At 45.0% G+C, this 22627-nt stretch overlaps 1 protein-coding gene across 5 annotated transcripts in view; it reads right to left on the minus strand.

Moving 5' to 3' along the window:
* Positions 1–378: 378 nt before the first annotated feature.
* The window catches only part of TAP1 (transporter 1, ATP binding cassette subfamily B member), a 39518-nt gene continuing 17269 nt past the window's right edge, over positions 379–22627 (minus strand). The window contains exons 1-12 of one of the 5 annotated variants that reach the window (XM_033923542.1): positions 22481–22622; positions 21625–22170; positions 20854–20968; positions 19849–19979; positions 18534–18739; positions 17109–17306; positions 15221–15349; positions 14740–14928; positions 14308–14481; positions 11439–11598; positions 11067–11203; positions 379–2319 (exon numbers count right to left, since the gene is read on the minus strand). In XM_033923542.1, the coding sequence (XP_033779433.1) occupies positions 2095–2319; positions 11067–11203; positions 11439–11598; positions 14308–14481; positions 14740–14928; positions 15221–15349; positions 17109–17306; positions 18534–18739; positions 19849–19979; positions 20854–20968; positions 21625–22129 (2169 nt within the window). In that variant the 5' untranslated portion in view covers positions 22130–22170; positions 22481–22622 and the 3' untranslated portion in view covers positions 379–2094. Of the gene's footprint in view, positions 2320–11066; positions 11204–11438; positions 11599–14307; positions 14482–14739; positions 14929–15220; positions 15350–17108; positions 17307–18533; positions 18740–19848; positions 19980–20853; positions 20969–21624; positions 22623–22627 lie in introns of those variants that run through there. The other 4 variants (XM_033923544.1, XM_033923545.1, XM_033923540.1 and 1 more) reach the window with 4 other exon arrangements.

Below are 22627 nucleotides of genomic sequence, written 5' to 3' on the forward strand. Positions count from 1 at the left end.
TACGCTATCTACTCTTACCACATCCTCTGGCAACGTGTTCCAGAGCTTAACTATTCTACGAGTGAAAAAAAATTTCCTCCTATTTTAAAAGTATCTCCCTGTAACTTCATTGAGTGTCCCCTAGTCTTTGTCATTTTTGACGGAGTGAAAAATCGATCTACTTGTAGACCTGATTGCAGTACCACTTATGCCACAAATTCTACTTGACTGTCACGGCTTTCCAACCATGTGTGCTCTCAATATTAAACAGAGGTATACTGTATATTGGTTTGAATTTCTAGCTTTCACGGTACGATAGTTTGTGACACCTGAAGATCCAGGTTCTAATCTCATCACTGGTTAGAAGTAAGATCAAAGGAGGATAAATTGATAATGGGATTATTAATCCAAAGAACATTTATTGAGTATAGCACACCATGCTTGTGAGGTGTTCATCACAAAGAGTTCTATATTGGACAAAGTTTATATATTTGACTTTTTTCTTTATCCTGAGTAAATCAACTTATGATATACTACTGTGACCCCTGATGGAGGCTCGTTAGAGCCAAAACACAGACCAGTGTCAGGTCTCCATATAATTTGTCAATAAAGAATTATTTGGGATATAAAGTTACCTTGTCCAGTGCATTATATCAAGTAGCTGTTTCAGTGATTTTTCCCAGGGTGAACTCCCACATTTCATCTGTTAGGCTTTCGAACCATGGGATTCTGTTTCTTATTTTTTGGCACTGGATATGCCACCTTCGATTACCTGCTTGATTCAGTGGCATTGAGTCCTTGGTGAACATTGAAAATGAAGCCATAGCTGTTCTGTGGTCCTGGAGGAGATGGGCAAGAGCCGGATCCTGCCAGTCCCTTCAGCTGCTGGGTGAGAGTCTCGTTTATTACATAAAGGAAAGGGAACAATAGAGCTGACCATCATTTATTTATTTAGCCCCATTCTCCCAGAAAAGCCCAGAATGGGTTACAAAAATATATTAATAATATCTTAGATAAAATTTAAAACAAATTAGAAATGTACAAGTTCTTCAATATTCTAAAATTATCTATTATTTATCAGAGAAGAAAGCTGACCCCTGTTGGTAATTTCTGATCCTGCCATGGGGCAAGGGAGCCGGTTCACCCAGCACTGGACAGAATGGAGCTATGGCTTTCACCTAAACGGGGACCAATACAGGCTGGCAACTCCTGCCAGAGAGATCTTTTAATGGCTCTACTCCGCCCCTCCCCCAAGCCAAAACCTCATGCCTAGACTGGTGGGATATTTCCATATTTGGACAAAGTGATGTAAATCTGTTAATCTCTTCCCTTCCCTAAGAACTGCAGTTTTATTTTTTCCAATCTTAGTGTAGATGTTACTTTTAATACTCCAAATATGCCACTGAAGGCTGAAATACAATTTTTTTGTGCACTAAAGGCGGCTTATCTTGGGCAATCAGAAAGGTTCTAAGTCTTCCCTTGAGTACAGAATGACCTTCAACGCAGCAAAAGAGCTTCTGTACAGGAAAACCTCAGAGAGAATTTATCACACAAAAGTTCAGAATCTTAGTGCAGTGTGATATCAGACACCCCCCTCCTTCCCACAAACTCTAGTCTACACAAGATATGCACACACACTTATAAGCCACTGCTCTTTACATGCACACAATCTTGTGAGACAGTGAAAATGCCTAATGCATTTTGTCCCTCCCTCCCAATTGTCCTGTTTGTCTGTCTGATTAGACTTCCCTTGTCTAATTGCTACTACTGCTATTACTTATTTCTATAGAGCTGCCAGATGCAAGCAGTGCTGTACATTAAGAGACGAACCCTGGTCAACAAAGCTTACAGACAGAGCAAAAATCATGTTTTCTGTGTGTTCCGCTTAATACTTAGTTCATTCTAGAACTATGAAATATTTACTTCCCAAGCTGCCCCCTACTTTGTGTGGACAATCAAGGAGATCTCCTGAGTTTTAAACCTGGAATCTCAGTAGATCCAAACTGGCAAAAACACATCCCAGGCTTTGCATGCCAAGGCTACTCTGCAGTAAGAGTGCACAAGACAAGTGATTTTTAAGCCTGGGGTTGGGAGTCACATATACTCATCTTGTCCTTATTCCTCTTCGTTGGTGGAGTCTTTCTGAAAGCCCTGCAGCTGCTTCTGTACCATGCGGCTGTAGCTTCCCCCCTTCTCCAGCAGCTCCTGGTGCGTCCCCTCATCTGTGATCTGTCCTCCCTCCAGCACAAGAATCCGGTCTGCTCGCTCTGCAGTGCTGAGCCGGTGAGCAATTACTAGTACTGTCCTTTGCCTGGAACCGTTATAAACCGCCGTCTGCACCTGTGTAGGAGAATCCAGAATAAGAACCAACAGCAATTTCATATACTGAGTCTTACACTACTGGAGAAGACTACATGTCCCATAATCCTGAAAAAAGTGCACAGTAATACATAGATATAAATTTCTTTTGCTTCTGATTGGCTGAGAATGGTCATGTGATCAGTTGACATGTCTTTAGTGACTGCACTATGTTAACCATTATTCTACTACAGAGCTTCCCGCACTGTTGGTCAAAACCCCATATGGGATTACCAAAACAGTGTTTGGGTTAGGGATCTTGGGGGGGGGGGAGAGAGCCTCTCCACAGGTGCATTATTATTCTGCACCATTGCAGGGAGGGTCGTGAACACACAGTTTCATTTGGCCACGATCATAGCTACAAAAAGAAATCAGTAAACATTGTTTTACTGGCTCCTAAGAGTTGTTAACTGTTTCACTGGGGCCTATGACATCATAATGCCATTGTCATTGTCATTCCTGGCTTTTAATTGGTTCCAGAGAGGGTAACAAAGCTTGCAGAGGAAACCGTGATGTCACCAGCCTCAACAAGGGCATAATAATTTCTACATCTGAATCTCAAAGAAAGGGCATTTGATAGGGTTACCCGATTTGGGAAGTCAAAAAAGAGGACACTTGACCCCACCCTGGCCCCGCTCATACCCTGCCTATCTCCCCCTAGTTATGCTCCTAAACCATCACCTCCCTCCCCCCCAATGCAGCCTCTCTCTCTCTCTCTCTCTCCAGCCACTCACACAGGCCAAGCCCGGAATCGGGGATGGCTCTTTGAGTCTCCACTGTCCCCCACGTACCTCCTCTGGCTCTGCTATTTCAAAACACCAGCAGCATTAGCAACGTGATCCTGCTGCTGTTGGCCTGCCCCGTAAGCCTTCACTCTGCAGTACTTCCTCTTCCTGCAAAGGCTTCTGGGGCAGGCCGATGGCAGCAAGATCAGCCACTGTTATACCCCAGTATATTACTGATAATTTTGTTCAGAATATTATATGTCTCCTCAAGTCTGCTTACCTGAACCTTAGTGTTACCTTGACAACATCAAATGCTTTACTAAGAACCAAACAGCTTTTCCCTAAATTCAGTTGCCTGCGTAACACTCAAATAACATCAGTAAAGACAGACCTGGGTGTTACCAAAACAAGAGAACAAAAGAGCAAGACCAGTCCCTGCAACACCTCATTAACGCCAGATGGGACCTGAATGTTATCCAAACAAAGAAACTGGCCAGAGGGGTAACTGACATGAATCCACAAGTCTGTTTATCTGACATTTTGACCTCTTTGACCTGAATGTTGCCCAAACAACTTCAAAGGGACCGACCTGGGGTGTGCCTGAATCAAAGGACGCTGTTACTGCAGGACCAGCTGTTTAACTCAGCAGCTTATAAGGACGGAATTCCGCTCCTAGAATCCAGAATCCATGACGGTTGGCCACGTCTCACGGGACAGTCCTTTGGTCTTTCCATCCATCTATTTTAGGGGTTCTCAATAGTGAGGATGGGGTCTGGGGTCAAGGTGAGGATAATTTATATTTAATTCTTATATGTGTGTATAATAAACTGTTATTGTTTATGCTTTATATTGTCTGGGTGCTTTCCTGAGTGTTACTGATCATTCCACCTGTCAGAAATTAGTGGCGGAACAAATTGGTACCAGGAAGTGGGGTAATCATGTGGTCAGGAAAGTTACCTAGAAAACAAGGGGTGGAGGAGCAGGCTCCCAATCCCTCCATTCCAAATGGGAATGAAATTATGGGAAAATTAATGACCACTGAGAGGTCTGTAGAAGCAGGATTGTGTGAATCCTGTACTTTTGGAAGTGGGGATCCACATGAATTATGTGCCTCCTTACAAAAGGTGAAAATCTCAAAAGGAGAAGAGCAAGAAGTAATTTCTAGACAAGGAAGGATGATTTTGTCAGACTGGAGGAATTTGCATGAAGCTAAACAGGAATTACAATTGAAATTAGAAGAGCTGGAAAAGAAAAGGAATAAACAACAGCATGCCATTACAATGCTACAATGTCAGAATAAGTTGTTAATGGATAAGGTAGAAACCTATCAAAATGTAATAGAACAGTCAGCTATGCAATATGCACAATATAAATACAAGAAACGGAGGTGGAAAGTGAGTTACAGAAAAGTTAAAATCTTAATTTATCATCTGCCGAATGATTGGAATCCAAACAAACGGGATGGGAATATTTGGGATTCAAATTCTAATAACAGGGAGGATGTTACTCCACATGAAATCATGGATATGATGGCACGCTTTACACAGCAGCCTGGGGAACCACTAATACAGTGGGTAGTTCGGGTGCAGGAGCTGGGTGCAGCAGGGATTATGTTAGATGCCACAGATGCCCCTAAATTTGTTCAAATTAGTCAAGAAATAGTAGTGCAACATACGTTGCGGAAGGATCCTTATCCTGTAAAAAATGCCCAATGGTCTTTATTAGAGATAATTAGTAGGGGTGTCACGAGGCGATATCCACTTGAATCTGATTGGCCCTCAAATGATAAGATTTGGTATACATTAAAAGATGCTCAAATGAGAATTAAGGAGGAGTCTATGAAGGCAGCCTTAGTAATAGGTCACGCTGACACATATATGTCATTACCTTTTACTGAGTCCATGAGAAATAAAATGATTAAGTATGCTGCACCAGCATACAAACAGGTAAAGATAACTTTGTTGATCAATCAAATAGACAGGACTATTTTGGAAGCCTTAGAAGCGGTCCGACAGTTAGGAGATCTGGGAGACTGGGGACCTCAAACTACTTTTGATAAAAAGAGAACAGGACAATCCAATTCAAACAGGGCTAAGCGGGTGTCTCGGAGGAATATGTTTTTGGCATTAATAAAAGATGGTGTAAAGAGGAAAGAAATAGACGGAGAAGATACAGGGACATTATGGGGAATGTACAAAAATAGAGAACAAAGGAGAGAGGGAGGATATTTTGGTGCCAACAGCCCCCCTGAGGAAATTGCTTCCATTCTTTATCCTGATTTAAAAGGGTGGAAGTGTTGGGAGGATCAATAATGTGAATGCCGAGCCTCAGTGTGTGCCTGGACCAAATTAGAACAGTATCCGCAGGTAGAGATAAATATTTAGTAGAAACCTGGGGAGCAACAGGTACAAGCTGTAGTGGACGCTGGGGTGTAGGAATATAAATATCAGGATTGGGGGGAAAATTATACAAGCAGGAAGAAAAAACTTTACAAATTTTAAAATTGGACAATTACCAATTTGGGATTAATTTATGGGATTCCTTGCCAGATATCCAAAAAGGGTTAACATGACAGCTTTCCGATGGAAACATGAACCAATGCATTTTTTACTATCCCTATAGTGGAGCAATGTCCAGAACAATTTGCATTCACTTGGCAAGGGAGGCAATATACATATACCAGACTACCACAAAAATACTTACATAGTCCCACTTTCTATCACAAGATTAAAGCAGAAAGTGGGCAAAAGGATGCCGAGAGGTGAGAGAGAAAGCTAAACTTCTCTTCTCCCCAAAATAAAAAACAGACTTGGGCCTTTTTGGATTTTGGAGGCAACATATTTCACATCTGGGGTAACATATGGGGTAGGTTGGACAATAAAAAAGTAGAAGTTGGACAATAAAAAAGTAGACCTTTATAATGAATAAAGTTTTGTTAGATAGTATAAGGAAGTTGCACCCCAAGTAATTTTGCAAATGTGTCTTTTATCTCAAACACTAACATTGTGAACCACTGTACCTGCACGTAAACCTCTCTTATATGTTTTATAGATTAAAGCGTCCCTGCTTGAATTTTTATGATTGTGTGACAGAACTTTGAAATGGAAGAAAATAGAAAAGAAGACCAGTAAAACTTAAATTTCTATCTCTCTTTCTTTTAGAAGCTTATTATCTAGACATGGTCCGGAGAACCAATTTCACTGTGCCACATTTAAAATACTTCCAGCAATGTGACCTGATAGTGGGAATCCAATGGATACCACATTTGTTTGTGACTCTTTTGATTAATAGTGTGCTTATTTACAGATTAAAATCAACCCTGAATCATTACCGATGGAAGAAAGCATGCCAGAGCTCTGTGTTTGTCTGTTTCTGTTATGTGTTGTTTGTTTTAGCTTATGGGGTACCCCAACATTGCACATTGGCCATTTCCAGAGTTTATTCCACCCCTTCTATTAGTCCAAATGGTACCATATCCCTTTCCAAAAAAGATTCCCCCACATACCAGAAAGTATCTTATGAAAACCATGCTCACAATGATTTTATGCTAGGACTCACAGGCAATCGAGGCCAGCAGCGTGCCAGTTTTTTAGGAATAAAGGGGACGCCCATGTGGGATCCCTACGTGGGTCAGGGCAAAGGGTCTATAGAGTGGGCAGACTTGATGGGCCTTGGCCCTTTTCTGCCATCATCTTACTATGTTTCTATGTTTCTATACAGCCTAATGATAATTTAGTTAGGGGTTATATTATAAAAGGATATCAGAAGAGAAATAATTAGAAAGCTTTATACCTGGTAAAATGGTGTTCATTGGTATTTGATATTTGCTAAATAAAATAAAAAATGGTCTCTCTTTATTTAACTTACCAGGTATAAACAGTGCAGTGCACATCTCTGACATAAGTTATTTGGGTATCACATTCTGTACGTGTGTATGGTCTTTCTTAAATGACATAATAATTATGTCCAGAACATAAAAAGGTATATTTTCTGAATGTCCTACAGAATACCTTTAAGTGCATTAGTGTTGTTTCTCTTATCTCACACAAATACTACCTTACACACAAGTATTGTGTCAAATGTTATCACATTCTGTACGTGTGTATGGTCTCTCTTAAAAATGACATAATAATTATGTCTAGAACATAAAAAGGTGTATTTTCTAAATGTCCTACAGACTACCTTTAAGTGCATTAGTGTTGCTTCTCTCATCTCACCCAAATACTACTTTACACACAAGTATTGTGTTACATGTTATCACCTTCTGTACATAAAGTGGTTTTTCTCCTTTTTCTCTTATACTCTCTTTTACCACTAGGGGGGTTTAATGTAACTAAAGCATTGAAATTAAACAGTTATGAGGAAATATTTTCCTTGAAAAATCACGTACTGGGAAATGTTATTCCATATAGACTTTCATCCTTTTGTGATAAAATTGGTCAGCTCTGCTCTCTCATTCTGATGATTTGGCTAACATGCTGGGTTAAGAGAAAATTTCACCAGACCGAGAAGATGAAGACGCAACCGGACATACAGTGCCGTGCCATGAGGCTGTTATGTGGCACCGACTTGGGAATAGAAGTGAGCCTATATCCTGCCACTTAACATTAGGGCTGGTCTGTGGAGGTGGTGCCTGAAACTTACATGAGTGAAGGCATGTGAGTGGCAAAGCAAGCCTATTGAAACTGGAGCATAGCCAGACCCTAACCAAAGATGCTAAGAAAAACGGGATACCAGATAACTGCGGTGATCGATGGTGAATATGAAGCTACCCTAAATGTATGCCATGAGTAAGAGCACAAATATAATATTAATAAGATTATTAATTTTCATGATTCCCAATACGTGATACTTTCAAGTGAAAGGCCTAATTAGCAAGAAATATTAGGGAATGCAAGAACACCAGGTTTAGCACATAAGGAAATAAATTATGAAGGGAAAATTAATTTTCCCATTTTACCTTTGCTTAAAAGTAGAATAGATACTATTGTTTCTGAAATACTGGCTGGCAAAGAAGCATATTTTGACTCCAGAGTAGCAGATGTATTTAGAAGGGAAGGTGAATGGGTGACAAATACTGTACATAATTATGAACTAACACTACGATATGATCAGTTAATGTTACATGTCGTTATTGATTTAAAAACCACATCACATTCTGTACCCTTAGATAGAAAATGGTGTAAATTTTGAAATGAAACAATGTGTACCACTGCAGTGATATGGCATAAAAGGAGTTTCTTCATTTTGTACTCTATAAATTTGTTTAACTATCTTTTAACCTTTCTTAATTGTCGGACACTCTCTCCCTTAATTCGGAGGACTTCTAAATTTGGAGAAGCAAACTTGAGTATCCAGGAGTGGAATGTTATACCCCAGTATATTACTGATAATTTTGTTCAGAATATTATATGTCTCCTCAAGTCTGCTTACCTGAACCTTAGTGTTACCTTGACAACATCAAATGCTTTACTAAGAACCAAACAGCTTTTCCCTAAATTCAGTTGCCTGCGTAACACTCAAATAACATCAGTAAAGACAGACCTGGGTGTTACCAAAACAAGAGAACAAAAGAGCAAGACCAGTCCCTGCAACACCTCATTAACGCCAGATGGGACCTGAATGTTATCCAAACAAAGAAACTGGCCAGAGGGGTAACTGACATGAATCCACAAGTCTGTTTATCTGACATTTTGACCTCTTTGACCTGAATGTTGCCCAAACAACTTCAAAGGGACCGACCTGGGGTGTGCCTGAATCAAAGGACGCTGTTACTGCAGGACCAGCTGTTTAACTCAGCAGCTTATAAGGACGGAATTCCGCTCCTAGAATCCAGAATCCATGACGGTTGGCCACGTCTCACGGGACAGTCCTTTGGTCTTTCCATCCATCTATTTTAGGGGTTCTCAATAGTGAGGATGGGGTCTGGGGTCAAGGTGAGGATAATTTATATTTAATTCTTATATGTGTGTATAATAAACTGTTATTGTTTATGCTTTATATTGTCTGGGTGCTTTCCTGAGTGTTACTGATCATTCCACCTGTCAGAAATTAGTGGCGGAACAGCCACTAACGCCACTGCCTGCCAGCGTTTTGAAACAAGAGAGCTGGAGGAGGTACGAGGGGACAGGGGAGACTCGAGAACCATACTGAAGTCCGGGGGTGCGGGCTGGACTGGAGAGCGTGAGTCCAAAATCCAGACAAATTCACACCAGTACAGGAAACTGTCTGACACCTGGACAGTTCTCTAAAAGAGGACCCTAGCATTTGAGAGCTGTGGAGGAGAAGAGGCGGCTTCCAGCTCAATCAGAACTGGCCACAGTTGACCTACAGCACCACTGGCCTTCATTTGCATCTTCACAGGGCTGTGGAGTCAGTACAATTATGTACAAACTAAGGACTAAAAGACCACAGGCCAGTGGTCTTCATTCATTTTTAAGCTGGAGCCACTTTGGATCCAACTGAGCTGGAGAGCCTCCAGCTATCTTCCCATGTGAGACTGTGACATTGTTGACCAGTGTGTGTGTCAATGACATCTACCCCACCAGCCTGTCTTCTAAATGCATTTTCTTCATCTACTAAGAAATGCCTTCTCTTTCGAGCATGTGAATTTTCCTCCCATCCGCTTTCCTCTTTGTGTCACGAGCTGTGTAGACAGGCAAAGAGTAGTAGATAAACACCCAGAACAATGAGGGCCACCCCAGAGGACTTAAGGGGCCGCCATTGGACCCTCCCCCTAGGCCTGGCATTGAAGAACACTGCCATTATTTGAAGTTTGAAAAAAATTATATATACCGTATATATACACAGTCAAACCTCGGTTTGCGAGTAATGCGGTTTGCAAGTGTTTTGCAAGACGAGCAAAACATTCTCACAAATCGTGACTCGCAAACCGAGCATTGACTCGATTTGCGAGCACCCCCCCCCCCCCCCGGAACTGGCATCGGCTCTCCCCCACTCGCAAACGCCCCCTCCCCCCACCCGAACAGAAGCCTTACCCCATCTGTCACCGGCACGCAGCCCACAGGATGTGTCAGTGAATGAATACCCTTCCTGCTGCCTGGGCCTTGAGCATCTGCGCTTGCTCAAGGCCTTCTGGCTCTCGCTCTCTCCAGAAGGCCTTGAGCATACGCAGATGCGCAAGGCCCAGGCAACAGGAAGGATCTTCGTTCACCGGCACGTCCTGTGGGCTGTGTGCCGGTGACAGATGGGGGTAAGGCTTCTGTTCGGATGGGCGGGGGGTGCCGGTGCGAGTGGGGGGGGGGGAGTTTGCAGGGGGGAGCAATGCCGGTTCTCAGAGGAGGTGTTCGCAGGGGGGGGAAGCAGCGCCAGTGGCCTCGGGGGGAGGGGGGAACCAATCAAGTAAGTTTCCCTGACTTCCTATGGGGAAACTTGCTTTGATATACGAGCAATTTGGTTTACGAGCGTAGTTCTGGAACGAATTATGCTCGTAAACCAAGGTTATACTGTATATACATTTTATCGACTTCAGCTGCACTTAAAATTGGTTCCGACTGACTTCATGATCCTATACCTAGCTAGGCCTTTATCATTATTTTTAGTATTCCCTCTCAACCCCCACTGTAGTGCTGATCCGTCCGAGCCCAGTTCATATAGACTTTGAGTCTGGCCAATAGGTGTCACTATTGTGCAATAATGAACTCCCTCTCTCCTCAACCCAACAGCAATGCCAGCCCTGACCATCAGTCTAGCCTGTGGAACAGTGCACAGCACTTATCTGTAGTCCACTAGGCTGGTCAAGCTGTGGCACTTCTATTGGTCAGGGATCTCAAATCCAGTCCGAGTACCACCAGTGGGCCTGGTTTTGCAGATTACCAATACAGGAAAATTAACTCAGTTCACTGATCGCATGCCCTTTAGTGGTAGTCTAGGACTGAATTTGAGATCCCTGACCAATAGAAATGTCATTCTGGAGGTCATGAAAGCCACCTACCTACAAGTATTAGAGATCACACCCTCATCCGCCCTCAAGATCACACCCACCATATGTTCCGTCTCTGTGTCCAGGGCGCTGGTGGCATCATCCAGGATGAGGATCTGAGGGTCTCGAAGCAGTGCCCGGGCAATGGCAACCCTCTGCTTCTGCCCCACTGACAGCTGCCCACCCTTCTCACCGGCATCTGCGGAGAAACAAATATTCAACCTAAGCATTAGTGGAACATTTTTTACACAGATGGAAATCCTTTCTGTTTTAAACCCCACAGATCCTTGATGCCCCGTACCCCAACACAGAGGCTTTCAGGGAAGACAGAAGAAAGCAAGATCTGAAATGTTGCAGCTTAGAAGTAAAGGGACCAGTTGTGTGCAGGGCATGAGAAGCTTTTGGCTCAATTATTTCCAGGAGGGGGTATTTACCAGTCTGGTAGCCATCCTTCAGCCCGGTGATGAAGCCATGCGCATTGGCGTATTTTGCAGCTGTGATCACATCATCCTGTGGCAAGTCTCCCAGCCCATATGCGATATTCTCACGCACTGAACGTGCAAAAAGCACCGGTTCCTGGCTCACGAGAGCCACCTGCAAAAACAACAAGTGTAAGTCACAAGAGGACCCAGAGAAAAAGATGCAAGAATTAGAGCAGGGGCCTAGCCGAGCCCACTCCTCTTTATTCAAGAACCTGGTTTCAACTCTCCCCTTTCTTATATCTGTTATTGATCACAGGGTAGTGCAGAGATACCTGTGTAACCGGGACATGCACCAAGAAACACTGTCACGGTTACTGGAGGATTTTAAGAACAGGTTAGACACTTTGCCTGAAATGGATTTGGTACAGCGGAGATCCTGCTTGAAGAAGGAGACAGGTGTGTCAAAGTCCCTCCTTGAGGGCCGAAATCCAGTCGGGTTTTCAGGATTTCCCCAATGAATATGCATGAGATCTATTTGCATGCACTGCTTTCATTGTATGCTAATAGATCTCATGCATATTCATTGGGGAAATCCTGAAAACCCGACTGGATTGCAGCCCTCGAGGAGGGACTTTGACACCCCTGGTCTAGAGAAACCACCTGCAGTCCCCTCTCTATAATTCTGTCGGGTAACAGAGAAAATATTGCAAGGGGATATGTCTCAACATTCAAATGTTTGCAGAAGTAATGATTGATTGATTGATTGATTTAAATGTCAATAAAACACCTGAGAGGAAATCAGAAATGGAAAACATATTTAGAATATATTGGGCACCTTCTTAATTGAAGTAAACATTTCAGGGGCGGAGTAAGATTAAGATGGCTCAGCAAGACGCCAAAAGGAAGGCAAAGTCCCATGTTTTTCTAGTTGAACCTGGGTCAGCTCAACAATTACCTGGTCCAATGGATGCCTTTGTGGAGCGTGGAACTAAAGGGGCTCCGGAAGAAAAGTCCTCAGCTGGAAGTGGGAGTTAAACAGAGAACTCTAAAACCTCCTTTGAGGCAGCCAGCTTCTCACCGGAGGAGTGAAGAGGTCCGGTCCAACCACTCTCTCAATCTGCATGTGGCAACGCAGGAAGAGGAAAAAGTAGCACAGCCCAATCTGCAGATCCGCTTTAGATTTTGTTGTTTTTTAATGAATTAATTTAAGCAATTGACTACAATCATATATAATAAAACGCTAAGCGCGCATGCGCACTCGCTCCGCGTGTTCCCTGATCTGTCGCAGAGGCACGAGTGCGCATGCGCGCTAGACAAGCTTCCCTGCTCTCCACCTCACAATACGGAAGTTTCTTTAGACGCTGACGATCGCCTCCACAAGCCGGGACTGGGGCACAAAGAGCGCCTCCTTCCCCCCCCGGAACGAACCGAAAAACTGACCCTGCAGCCCGGGACTCGAGTCCTTTGCCACCCTCACCCTTCCCTTCCCGCGGATCCGACTACGAACCTTGCGATTCCAGCGTGTGCAGCAGTCTTCACGCGCTGCTTCGGGCCCTCCTACTGCCCTGATTTCCTCTTCCGCGTCTCTGATGATGTCATCAGGGACGTGCCAAAGTAAATCAGAGCAGTAGAAGGACCCGAAGCAGCGTGTGAAGACTGCTGCACAAGCTGCTGGAATCACCAGCTTTGTAGTCGGGACCACGGGAAGGGAAAGGGGTAGAGGAAACGCTAATGCTGATGCACAGGGCACCCGTTAATGTAATGGGCTTGCTTTCGGGAGGGGGTAGGGAGACAGAAGGGGGCCACGGAGAGACAGTCAGGCATGGAACAACAGATAAATACAGGTAGGCAGAGAGCCAGGGAGAAAGACAGAGAGACATACAGAAAGGAAGACAGGGGCCAGGGAGAGAGACAGACATAAAGAAAGACAAACAGACAGGGGGCCAGAGAGACAACAGATAAATACAGGTAGGCAGGGGGGCCAGGGAGAAAGATAGAGAGACATATAGAAAGAAAGACAGGGGGCCAGGGAGACAGATAGAATAAACACAGACAGACAGCAGAGAAAGAGAAAGAAACCTCCCCCCCCCAGACAAACACTAGCCAAGGATAGAGAGAGAGAAAGAAAGAATGACAGACAGGGGGCCAGAGAGACAGACAGAAAGAAAGACAGACATCTATTCTAGCACCCGTTAATTTAACAGGCTTAAAGACTAGTCCTGATATAAAAATCCTGAAATGTTCTTTATTTCAGAACTGTAGATTTTTTTTTCAAAATTATCTTTGGGGTTGCCTACCTTACCTGAGAAATAATAATAATAATAATAACTTTATTTTTGTATCCCGCCATACCCGGAAGAGTTCTAGGCGGTTCACATCAATTAAACAAGGTTACAAGTGGTTTACAGAAAGGACCCTCTTCCCAGCTAACAAGATTAAGCACAAAAATAAAAAAGAACCCCTTTTCAGAAATGAAAACCCCCCTACTTTTCTTTCCATCCCTTCATACCTCCCCCTCTTTTAATTTTTATCTCGATGTACTTTGCACCTTCCTTCCCCCAGATCCCTTTTGTATCTGTATACATATTTTAACTATGAAAAGTCCTCCTCTTTATTTTTGTCAAACTTTTTAAAATTTACTATTGTAAACTGTCTAGGTATACTTTGACAGACGGTATATGAAGTACAAAATAAACTTGACAATTTGGAAACCATCTCTGGGAAAAGGTGACCAATTCTCCAGAAACAAAAAAGGAAAGTTTAATGAATTCTGTTAGGGCAAACAGTTTGAACTCCTGTAACTTTTTTTTTTTTTTTTTTTAAATTACAAACATGTAACTTTTACAGACTGCTTATGTATTTGGCTTTGTTATCCCCCTACCTTGCTGTGGAAATATTTCTGCTCGTATTCCCAAATCGATTTCCCATCTAGTAAAATCTTTCCCCCTTGTGGCTGGTAAAACCGCTCCAGGAGCCAGACGCAGGTGGATTTCCCTGAGGCGGAAGGGCCCACCAGGGCTGTAACCTCGCCAGGTCTCAACTGGAAAGACACATCCTGCAGGCATGAGAGAGAGACAGAGACAGAACATCAGTGACTGGTGGAAAGCAGATATGAGTGATCAGTAGAGAGAGAAAGGTGAAGATGTGGTAGACCAGGTTTCCTTCACACAACACTTATGCCCTTCACAGCTGACCCAGAATATCCCTCAAGCCCTGTTATACACATTGTATTACTGTAGGACAGACGAAAAGACTTAGAGTTGGCCCATTGCAAATTGCCCGACACCAAAACTTGCAGGCCTCTTCTGAATACCTTCAGCACTAAGGTGTCCAGTCGGCTGGGGTAGGAGAAGGTCACATTTTGGAAGGTCACGTGACCTTCAAGGGTTTCTGGCGTCAGAATCCCTGCGGCTGTGATTTTGGGAGTCCTGTCCATGTACTCAAATATCTTCTCTGAGGCTCCCACTGCTTTTTTCACATCTGGGTACATCCGTAACAGCACCTAAGACACAGAGAGACATTACCAACAGAAAGAGACTGCTTCCCTAATCCTGCTCTGGAGAGGGGAGGGGAGGGGAAGGGAGGGAAGGGAAGGAGATTCTATGGTATCTCAGACTTTACCCCCTCTTCTCTTCTGTTCTGGTGGGAGATGATGCGGTATATAAACTTAAGGTTTAGTTTAGTTTAGTTTAGCAGTGGGATTTCTATGATAGTCTTTGCCCCTCTCACATCCTGCTCTTGAGGTGAAAGTACAAGACCTTGTTAGTGTGTCTGAGTTCACATGAAGCACTCACCTCTACTGCAGATGTGAACTGTAACTCATAAAGGACAAATGCAACCAGGTCCCCGCTACTGATATAGTCTGAAGTCACCAGACGGCCCCCATAGTACAGGATTCCCACTTTCAAAGCCAGTCCTGACAGCTAGACACAGAGGTAGGACAGACAGTCACATTACATATTTATTTCTGGAATGCTTCATTTTTACAGACAACCACAAAAGTTAGAGACAATGTGAGATATAAGACACTGCCATATTAACAATACAGGAACATGGTAGATGATGGTAGAAAAAGACCAATCATCCCATCCAGTCTGCCAATCACAGAGTGTCACTGTGTGTAAGAGATCTCTTCTTGTTTGTCATCTTCCCCCTCTGTGTCCTGTAACATCTCAGGCAGACAAGCAAACAGAAGAGTGACTGAATGATTTACAGACACAGCTGCATGCTAGGAAGCTGGAGGGGCTCCTGTGCTTTCCCGGCATCCTTTGTATACCTTCCTGTCAGGAAGCCACTGCACTCCACCAGCTCTTATCAGGGAGTTCTATGCATATGGATCTCATTATTGTAGTAGCATAGGACAGAGTGTGTGAAACATAGAAACATAGAACATGACGGCAGAAAAGGGCCATTGCCCATCTAGTCTGCCCACCCTAATGGCCCACCCCCCCTAACTACCTCCATGAAGAGATCCCACATGCCAAATAGAAACATAGAACATGACGGCAGAATAGGGCCACGGCCCATCCAGTCTGCCCACCCTAATGGCCCACCCCCTAACTACCTCCATGAAGAGATCCCACATGCCAAATAGAAACATAGAACATGACGGCAGAATAGGGCCACGGCCCATCCAGTCTGCCCACCCTAATGGCCCACCCCCTAACTACCTCCATGAAGAGATCCCACATGCCAAATAGAAACATAGAACATGACGGCAGAATAGGGCCACCGCCCATCCAGTCTGCCCACCCTAATGGCCCACCCCCTAACTACCTCCATGAAGAGATCCCACATGCCAAATAGAAACATAGAACATGACGGCAGAATAGGGCCACGGCCCATCCAGTCTGCCCACCCTAATGGCCCACCCCCTAACTACCTCCATGAAGAGATCCCACATGCCAAATAGAAACATAGAACATGACGGCAGAATAGGGCCACGGCCCATCCAGTCTGCCCACCCTAATGGCCCACCCCCTAACTACCTCCATGAAGAGATCCCACATGCCAAATAGAAACATAGAACATGACGGCAGAATAGGGCCACGGCCCATCCAGTCTGCCCACCCTAATGGCCCACCCCCTAACTACCTCCATGAAGAGATCCCACATGCCAATCCCATCTTTTCTTAAAATCTGGCACGCTGCTGGCCTCAATTACCTGTTGTGGAAGATTATTCCAGCGATCAACCATCCTTTCGGTGAAGAAATATTTTCTGGTGTCGCCATGAAATTTCCCACCCCTGATTTTCATAGAAAATGTGGTGCAGTGGTTAGAGCTGCAGCCTTGGTACCATGAGGTTGTGGGTTCAAATCCCACATCAGTCCTTGTGACCCTGGGTAAGTCACTTAATCCCCATTGCCCCAGGTACATTAGATAGAATGTGAGCCCACCAGAACAGAGAGGGAGAAATGCTTGAGTACCTGAATATATTCATTGCAAACCATTATGAGCTCCCCTGGGAAAATTGAATAAATAAATATGTGACTTTTTTCCTATTTTGTTCTCATCAGGAAGTCATCATACACACCTTTTACCTTGCAAAGGACAATGTTTACAGCAGAATAATGTAGTTCTCTATGAAATCATTTCCAATGTTTAACCACTAGGTCTCCCTCTAAGGCTGTGAGTTTGTAACCCCCCCATAATTATTATTATAATCAGTAATAAACTCTCACACTATTGGCCCACGTAAAACCAGCATAGGCCACGGCTTCCTTCTTGTTCAGCCGGTAAGTCTCACTCAGTCTCTCCACGTAGCGCTCCGCCTCCTCCTCCTCGCCTGCAAAGCTCCGCACGGTCTTCATATTTGCCAGGGTCTCTGAGGCCACCTGGTTAGCTCGAGCCAGAGACGCCTGCACCTGGAAGGACAGGTTCTGGAAGAGAGGAAGGAAACGATCTGTGATATCAAGACTTTCAGGAATTCCATCAGACTCTTAAATCTCCAGAATGAGAGGGCATAGTTAAGAGGTGATAGGCTCAAGTGTAATCTAAGGAAATGCTTTTTTACAGAAAGGATGATAGATGCATAGACTAGTTTCCTGGTAGAGGTGGTGGAGACAAAGACTGTGTCTGAATTCAAGAAAGTGTGGGGCAGGCGTGTGGGATCTCTTAGGGGGAGGAGATAGACCGTGGATGCTTGCGGATGGGCAGACTGGATGGGCCATTTGGCCTTTATCTGCCATCATGTTTTCTATGTTTCTAGTGTCTCCTTATACGTTGAAGTGGCAAAAAATAATCTAGAAAGGCAAACAAGTTCAGGCTCTGCTGAACCACCTAAGCTGGGAAGACCAGAGTGAATTAGTGACATGACCAAGGAGTGTAGCTGGCTTAGGGACAACATACTGTCTTTATTCCACACATGAGATTTAGAAAAAGGGTGTCACTGAAAGGTCAGAAGAGTGAAAGCTTTATCTGAAGGGTCATGGTTGTACAGTGTGGGAGTGCATTAATGGCGTGCTGGAACTTATATAATTATTATATGCTCTTGCTTATTTCACAGACATCCTAAGGCCTTCTTTGTCAATAATGTTATTGTGCTCTGGTGACAGACTCTGCCTTGCTTTGGGTATCACTGAGACTTGGGGATCCTGACATCTACACTCTTCAGATTGAACAGTGCGGGATGGGGGGTGATGGGTAGGGATATACACCCTTGTAAGAGGTATGGTTTGGTTCACGTTTTGGGGTTTTTTTTTAATGGGTTTTTATATTTTCAGTGTCCAATACAGGTGTGGCACTACTGGGATGGGAGCCTCTGGGAAGTATCATAATACACTATGGACGGATTGCTCATTGTATGCAAAGTATGGGTCTTGGGTAATGGTATAATGGGCTCTGTTTGTCTTAAGTTGTTTTTTTTTAGGTTCTTTTTGGAAGATCTGTTGTGCCTTGTTCCTTCAGCTATGGGCGGGTGTGGGGGGAAGGGGGATGAGGGGCTTATATAGTTACTAGGTCGATCTGTTATTCTAAAACTTGGTGACCTGGACTTCAGAGGTTATTGTATGTTTTTGTCTCATGTTGTGCGACATGTTTGTATATTTTGCATTCTCTGTTGTTTCACCATACACTCTTACTACTGGGGGAAGGGGGGGGGGTGTTACCTGGTAGAAGGTTCCTGAGAGTTTGGGGATGGCCATGATGACAGGGAGCCCAAGGAGGGTGAAGAGGGAGAGTTTCCAGGACAGCTTCAACATGAAGAGGTAGAGGAAGATGACCCTCATCAGGTACCACATGAGAAGATTCAGATTCTTGCTCAGAGACTCGCTCATCGCTTGCGTGTCTGCCGTGATGCGGGAGGTGATGTCACCTGGGGATGCAAGAGAATCGAAGATGTGGGAGTCGTAACCGGTGATACCAAAGCCACTGGAATTATAACCAAAGATATCTGAGACACCATTATTAACATTACCGAGTCGCTAATGAACTTGAATAAACCAAAACCTCCCGAGCTACAGAATGTCTTAATTTATTCCCTCAACCCTGCCACCACAGCAAGAGTCAGAGGGGTGGCATGACCCTCATGCCCCTTTTCCGGGTCACCTGACCCACCGGGCACGGCTCCCTGCTGTCCCAACGCTCATCACCTGATGAGCCTCCTGACCCTGTAGCTCGGGAATCCGCCTCCCCCAAACTACTATAGCCACCCCCAACAGAGGGCGGGAGGGCGGGAAAAACCGCCCTGGAGGACCTGAGGAGGAGTTGAGTCCTCCAGGGTGCCGGCTATAAGCCCTCGCCCCCGCACCACTCCACCAATTAATTCAAAGCTATCTACCCTGACAGGTTCTGCAGCCAATCGCTGCCTGTCTATTTCTGCCCTTCCCCCTAACTACACTAACCCGCCTACTCCCCCAGCCGACGGGCAACGCGAGGGCTCTACCAGCCCCGCGTTACTTTACGCCCGTCGACACGAGGTCTTGGGCTCCTATTAACAAACTGGACCAGTTCAAATCATGTTTCTGCTACTAGTGTTTGGTATGATGCTGGCCAAACCATCTTATCTCCTCTTGCCTCAAGTACCCAATTAGATAATACATGGTTAGGGACCAAATGTATTTGTATGTAATTTATTGTAAAGTTTTCTGAGTGAAGTACTGTGCTCTATACATGTGGAATACTAGTAACCACTACTGAGATAGAGCAGAGCCAGTTTCAGAGTTAATAGGACAGTGAATATCAATGATCTAGGATATTTAAAGTCTGGCCAGAGACTCCAGACCAGAGTCTACCACCCTCACCTTGCCTAGGCCCTCTTTGCTTCCTGTAAATGCAACAAGGGAAAAAGTGGTCCTTTTAGCTGGCAGGAAGAAGAGACTAGAAACACTGGGGGATATGAACATGTTTCCTAATTATCACTGTGATGATATTGTGTGGATTGAGCATCCTCAAAGAGCTGTGGCACAAATATGCAGGCATTACCTGTTTGCGCAGTGTCAAAGAAAGCCATCTCCTGCTGCAGCACGGAGCAGAAGACCCGGCTCTGGATCCCCATGTGGACCAGGCTCATGGTAACATTGTAGAGAAAATCACAGAGGAACTCTGTCACTGCACTGAGGAGAGACACAAGACACCCCCCCCCCCCAACAAAGTTATTTTACAATAGAATCTAATATTTCAATGTACCCCTCAGACCTCCTTAAACTGTATAATGCAATTACAAGAATATTATTATACTAGTCTTTAACCCGTTACATTAACGGGTGCTAGAATAGATGTGTGTGTCTGTCTTTCTTTCTCTTTCTCTCTCTCCTTGGCTGCTTTCTATCTATCTGTCTTTCTTTCTTTCTCTCTCTCTCCTTGGCCACTGTCTGTCTGTCTTTCTTTATTTCTGTCTCTCTCTCTCTCCTTGGCTGCTGTCTGTCTGTCTTTCTTTCTGTCTCTCTCTTTCCTCGGCTGTCCACCACCACCCCTTCCCTGCTCCCCCTGTCCAGCAGCAGCCCTTCTCCCTTCATTTTACCTCCCCCGTGTCTAGCAGCACTCCTTACCTGATCTGCCTATCCAGCATCTGCTAGCCCGGGCAGCCTCAGGGCTTTTGCTAGGCCGGCCCACCTCGCATTATCGAAGTGGGCCGGCCTAGCAAAAGCCCTGAGGCTGCTGCGTTTGCTGATCCAGGGGTGAGAAGAGGCATCCCGGCAGCAGCAGCACAGGAGTCAAATCACCACTGCCGCTCACATCTCTCCACGTGCCACAAATCGAATTCTGCACGGAGGCACACAGCACAGTGGCAGGGATCACAAAACCCTAAGCGCGCATGCGTGCTTAGGGTTTTATTATAGAGGATGCATGCACAATCTACAGAAAAACAAAAACCTCAGCTAAAGGACAGAGTGAGCCCCTCAAACAATCATTCAGGGAAAGAGAAGACACAAAACTAGGTTGATTCAGGCCCATCAACAACATGTCTGGGGGTCGTGAGCTTTCTACCTTCCAGTGGTCAAGAGGGACATCGTCAAGATGGCAGTACAAAATGCTGATGGGTTTTCCTCATTCAGGATCCAGTCTGTCATCTGTCCCGTGTAATAAGGGATGGCCATCTCACCTGTGGGGAGAGTTGGGGGGGGGAGGATACAGACCTTGGTGAATGAGCACAGGAGGAATTAAAACAGAGCAAGAGAACTTTTCACGTGGTTTCATGCACAACTGTCTGATCCCAGGGCAGCTTCTCCGAATAAAGTCATACCTCGGAGGGGGGGGGGGGGGATCACAGCCCTGTAATACCTACAGATTGCTGTTACATGTGGTTAAAAATGCCTGGACTCTGAATTTTACTAACAAAGACCTTAACATTTGTTGACTTATGATAAAACCCTTTATCCCTTTGCCCATCTATTACTTATATAGTATAAAACAGATATTAGAGGCCTCTGAGCTACAGGGAAAACCCCCAACCTTTTGTATATAATGCCCTAAGTGATTTCCTGAAGGTCACACAATAAGAGCTGGTGTTAGCAGTGGGATTGGAACTGGAGTCTGCAGGTGACAGCATTAGGCTATCACAAAGTGACAGCTTGTGGCAAAGGTAGGATTAGAACTCAGGTCAGCAGGTGGCACAACTCACTGCTGTCACATGGTGACATATAGTGGTAAAGGTGGGATTGGAACCCAGATTCTAGTTTAGATCAAGACTATATGGCCAGCTCACTTTGCGTCTCTCTGTTATACATTATACCAAAAGGTGCAGTGAATACAACTTACCCAAGGATGAAACAACCAGAAGAATAGCCACAGCCAGGAAGCGGCCTCCATATGGAGTGAGGCAGGACAGGAGTTTGCCCAGGGAAGCTGAGGGCTGCCCTTTTGCCCCACTCTTATCCTTAAAGGGGGAGAGGTGGAACCACAACACAGCCACGACCACGGTGATGAGGTAGGAGATTGCCCACACATCGCTTCTGCCCCAGCCACATAGGATCTCTGCCGTGGCCTGAGGGTCAATGAAAGAGGTCAGAGTGGTATAGCAGGGGAGTAGTAGGGAGAGGAGTGCGACACACAGGAGCAGCACCTCCCGCTCCAACCATACAGGGAGACCCCAGACTGCGTATATAGTATGACAGGTGACAACCAGGAGGCCCAGGCGGGCTAGTGAGATCCAGGTAATGGCCAGGAGCCCCTGCAGCTGCAGCAGAGGAGACAGCATCAGGAGCAGCTGCACGGCTGCAAAGTCCAGAGCTGGGAGCGAGCACAGGGCCAGCGCAGCCTTCATCCTTCTCAGACTGTTGGGGGGGGGGGCTTCAAACCAGAGACCTAAGAAACAGAGATGATGCACAGAGACAGTCAATGCATAAAGACAGCCAGAGCTCAGACACGGCACAAAGAAAGAGATTACAGAGGAAGCCCAGTACATGGCAGCATCCCATTATAGCAGAGAAGCCGGTGCAGTGCTAGAGGTATCTGGGAATAAAAGGCAAGAGTAATGACTTCATAAAAATAATTTTGCCTTCTTTTTGAGATGATGCAGCACCCAAGAGAAATGGGGCTCCACTGAATCTGCAGCATGCCCAGTGCAAGGGCTACCCCCTTTCTTCAGTCTCTCTCCACCCGGGCTTCTTCTTACCGTCTCCGGCAAGCTACCGATGTCCGTCTTTTCTGGAGATCCCCTGCAGCAGACTGAACGCAAAATCTACCCCTGCGCGTCTCCAACCCCCAGAATTCCCCCGCCCCAGAACAGTCTCCGAAAGTGAAAGTGAAAGTGAAAGCGCTG

The sequence above is a fragment of the Geotrypetes seraphini genome, chromosome 16, assembly GCF_902459505.1.
Source record: "Geotrypetes seraphini chromosome 16, aGeoSer1.1, whole genome shotgun sequence".
Lineage (NCBI taxonomy): Eukaryota > Metazoa > Chordata > Amphibia > Gymnophiona > Dermophiidae > Geotrypetes > Geotrypetes seraphini.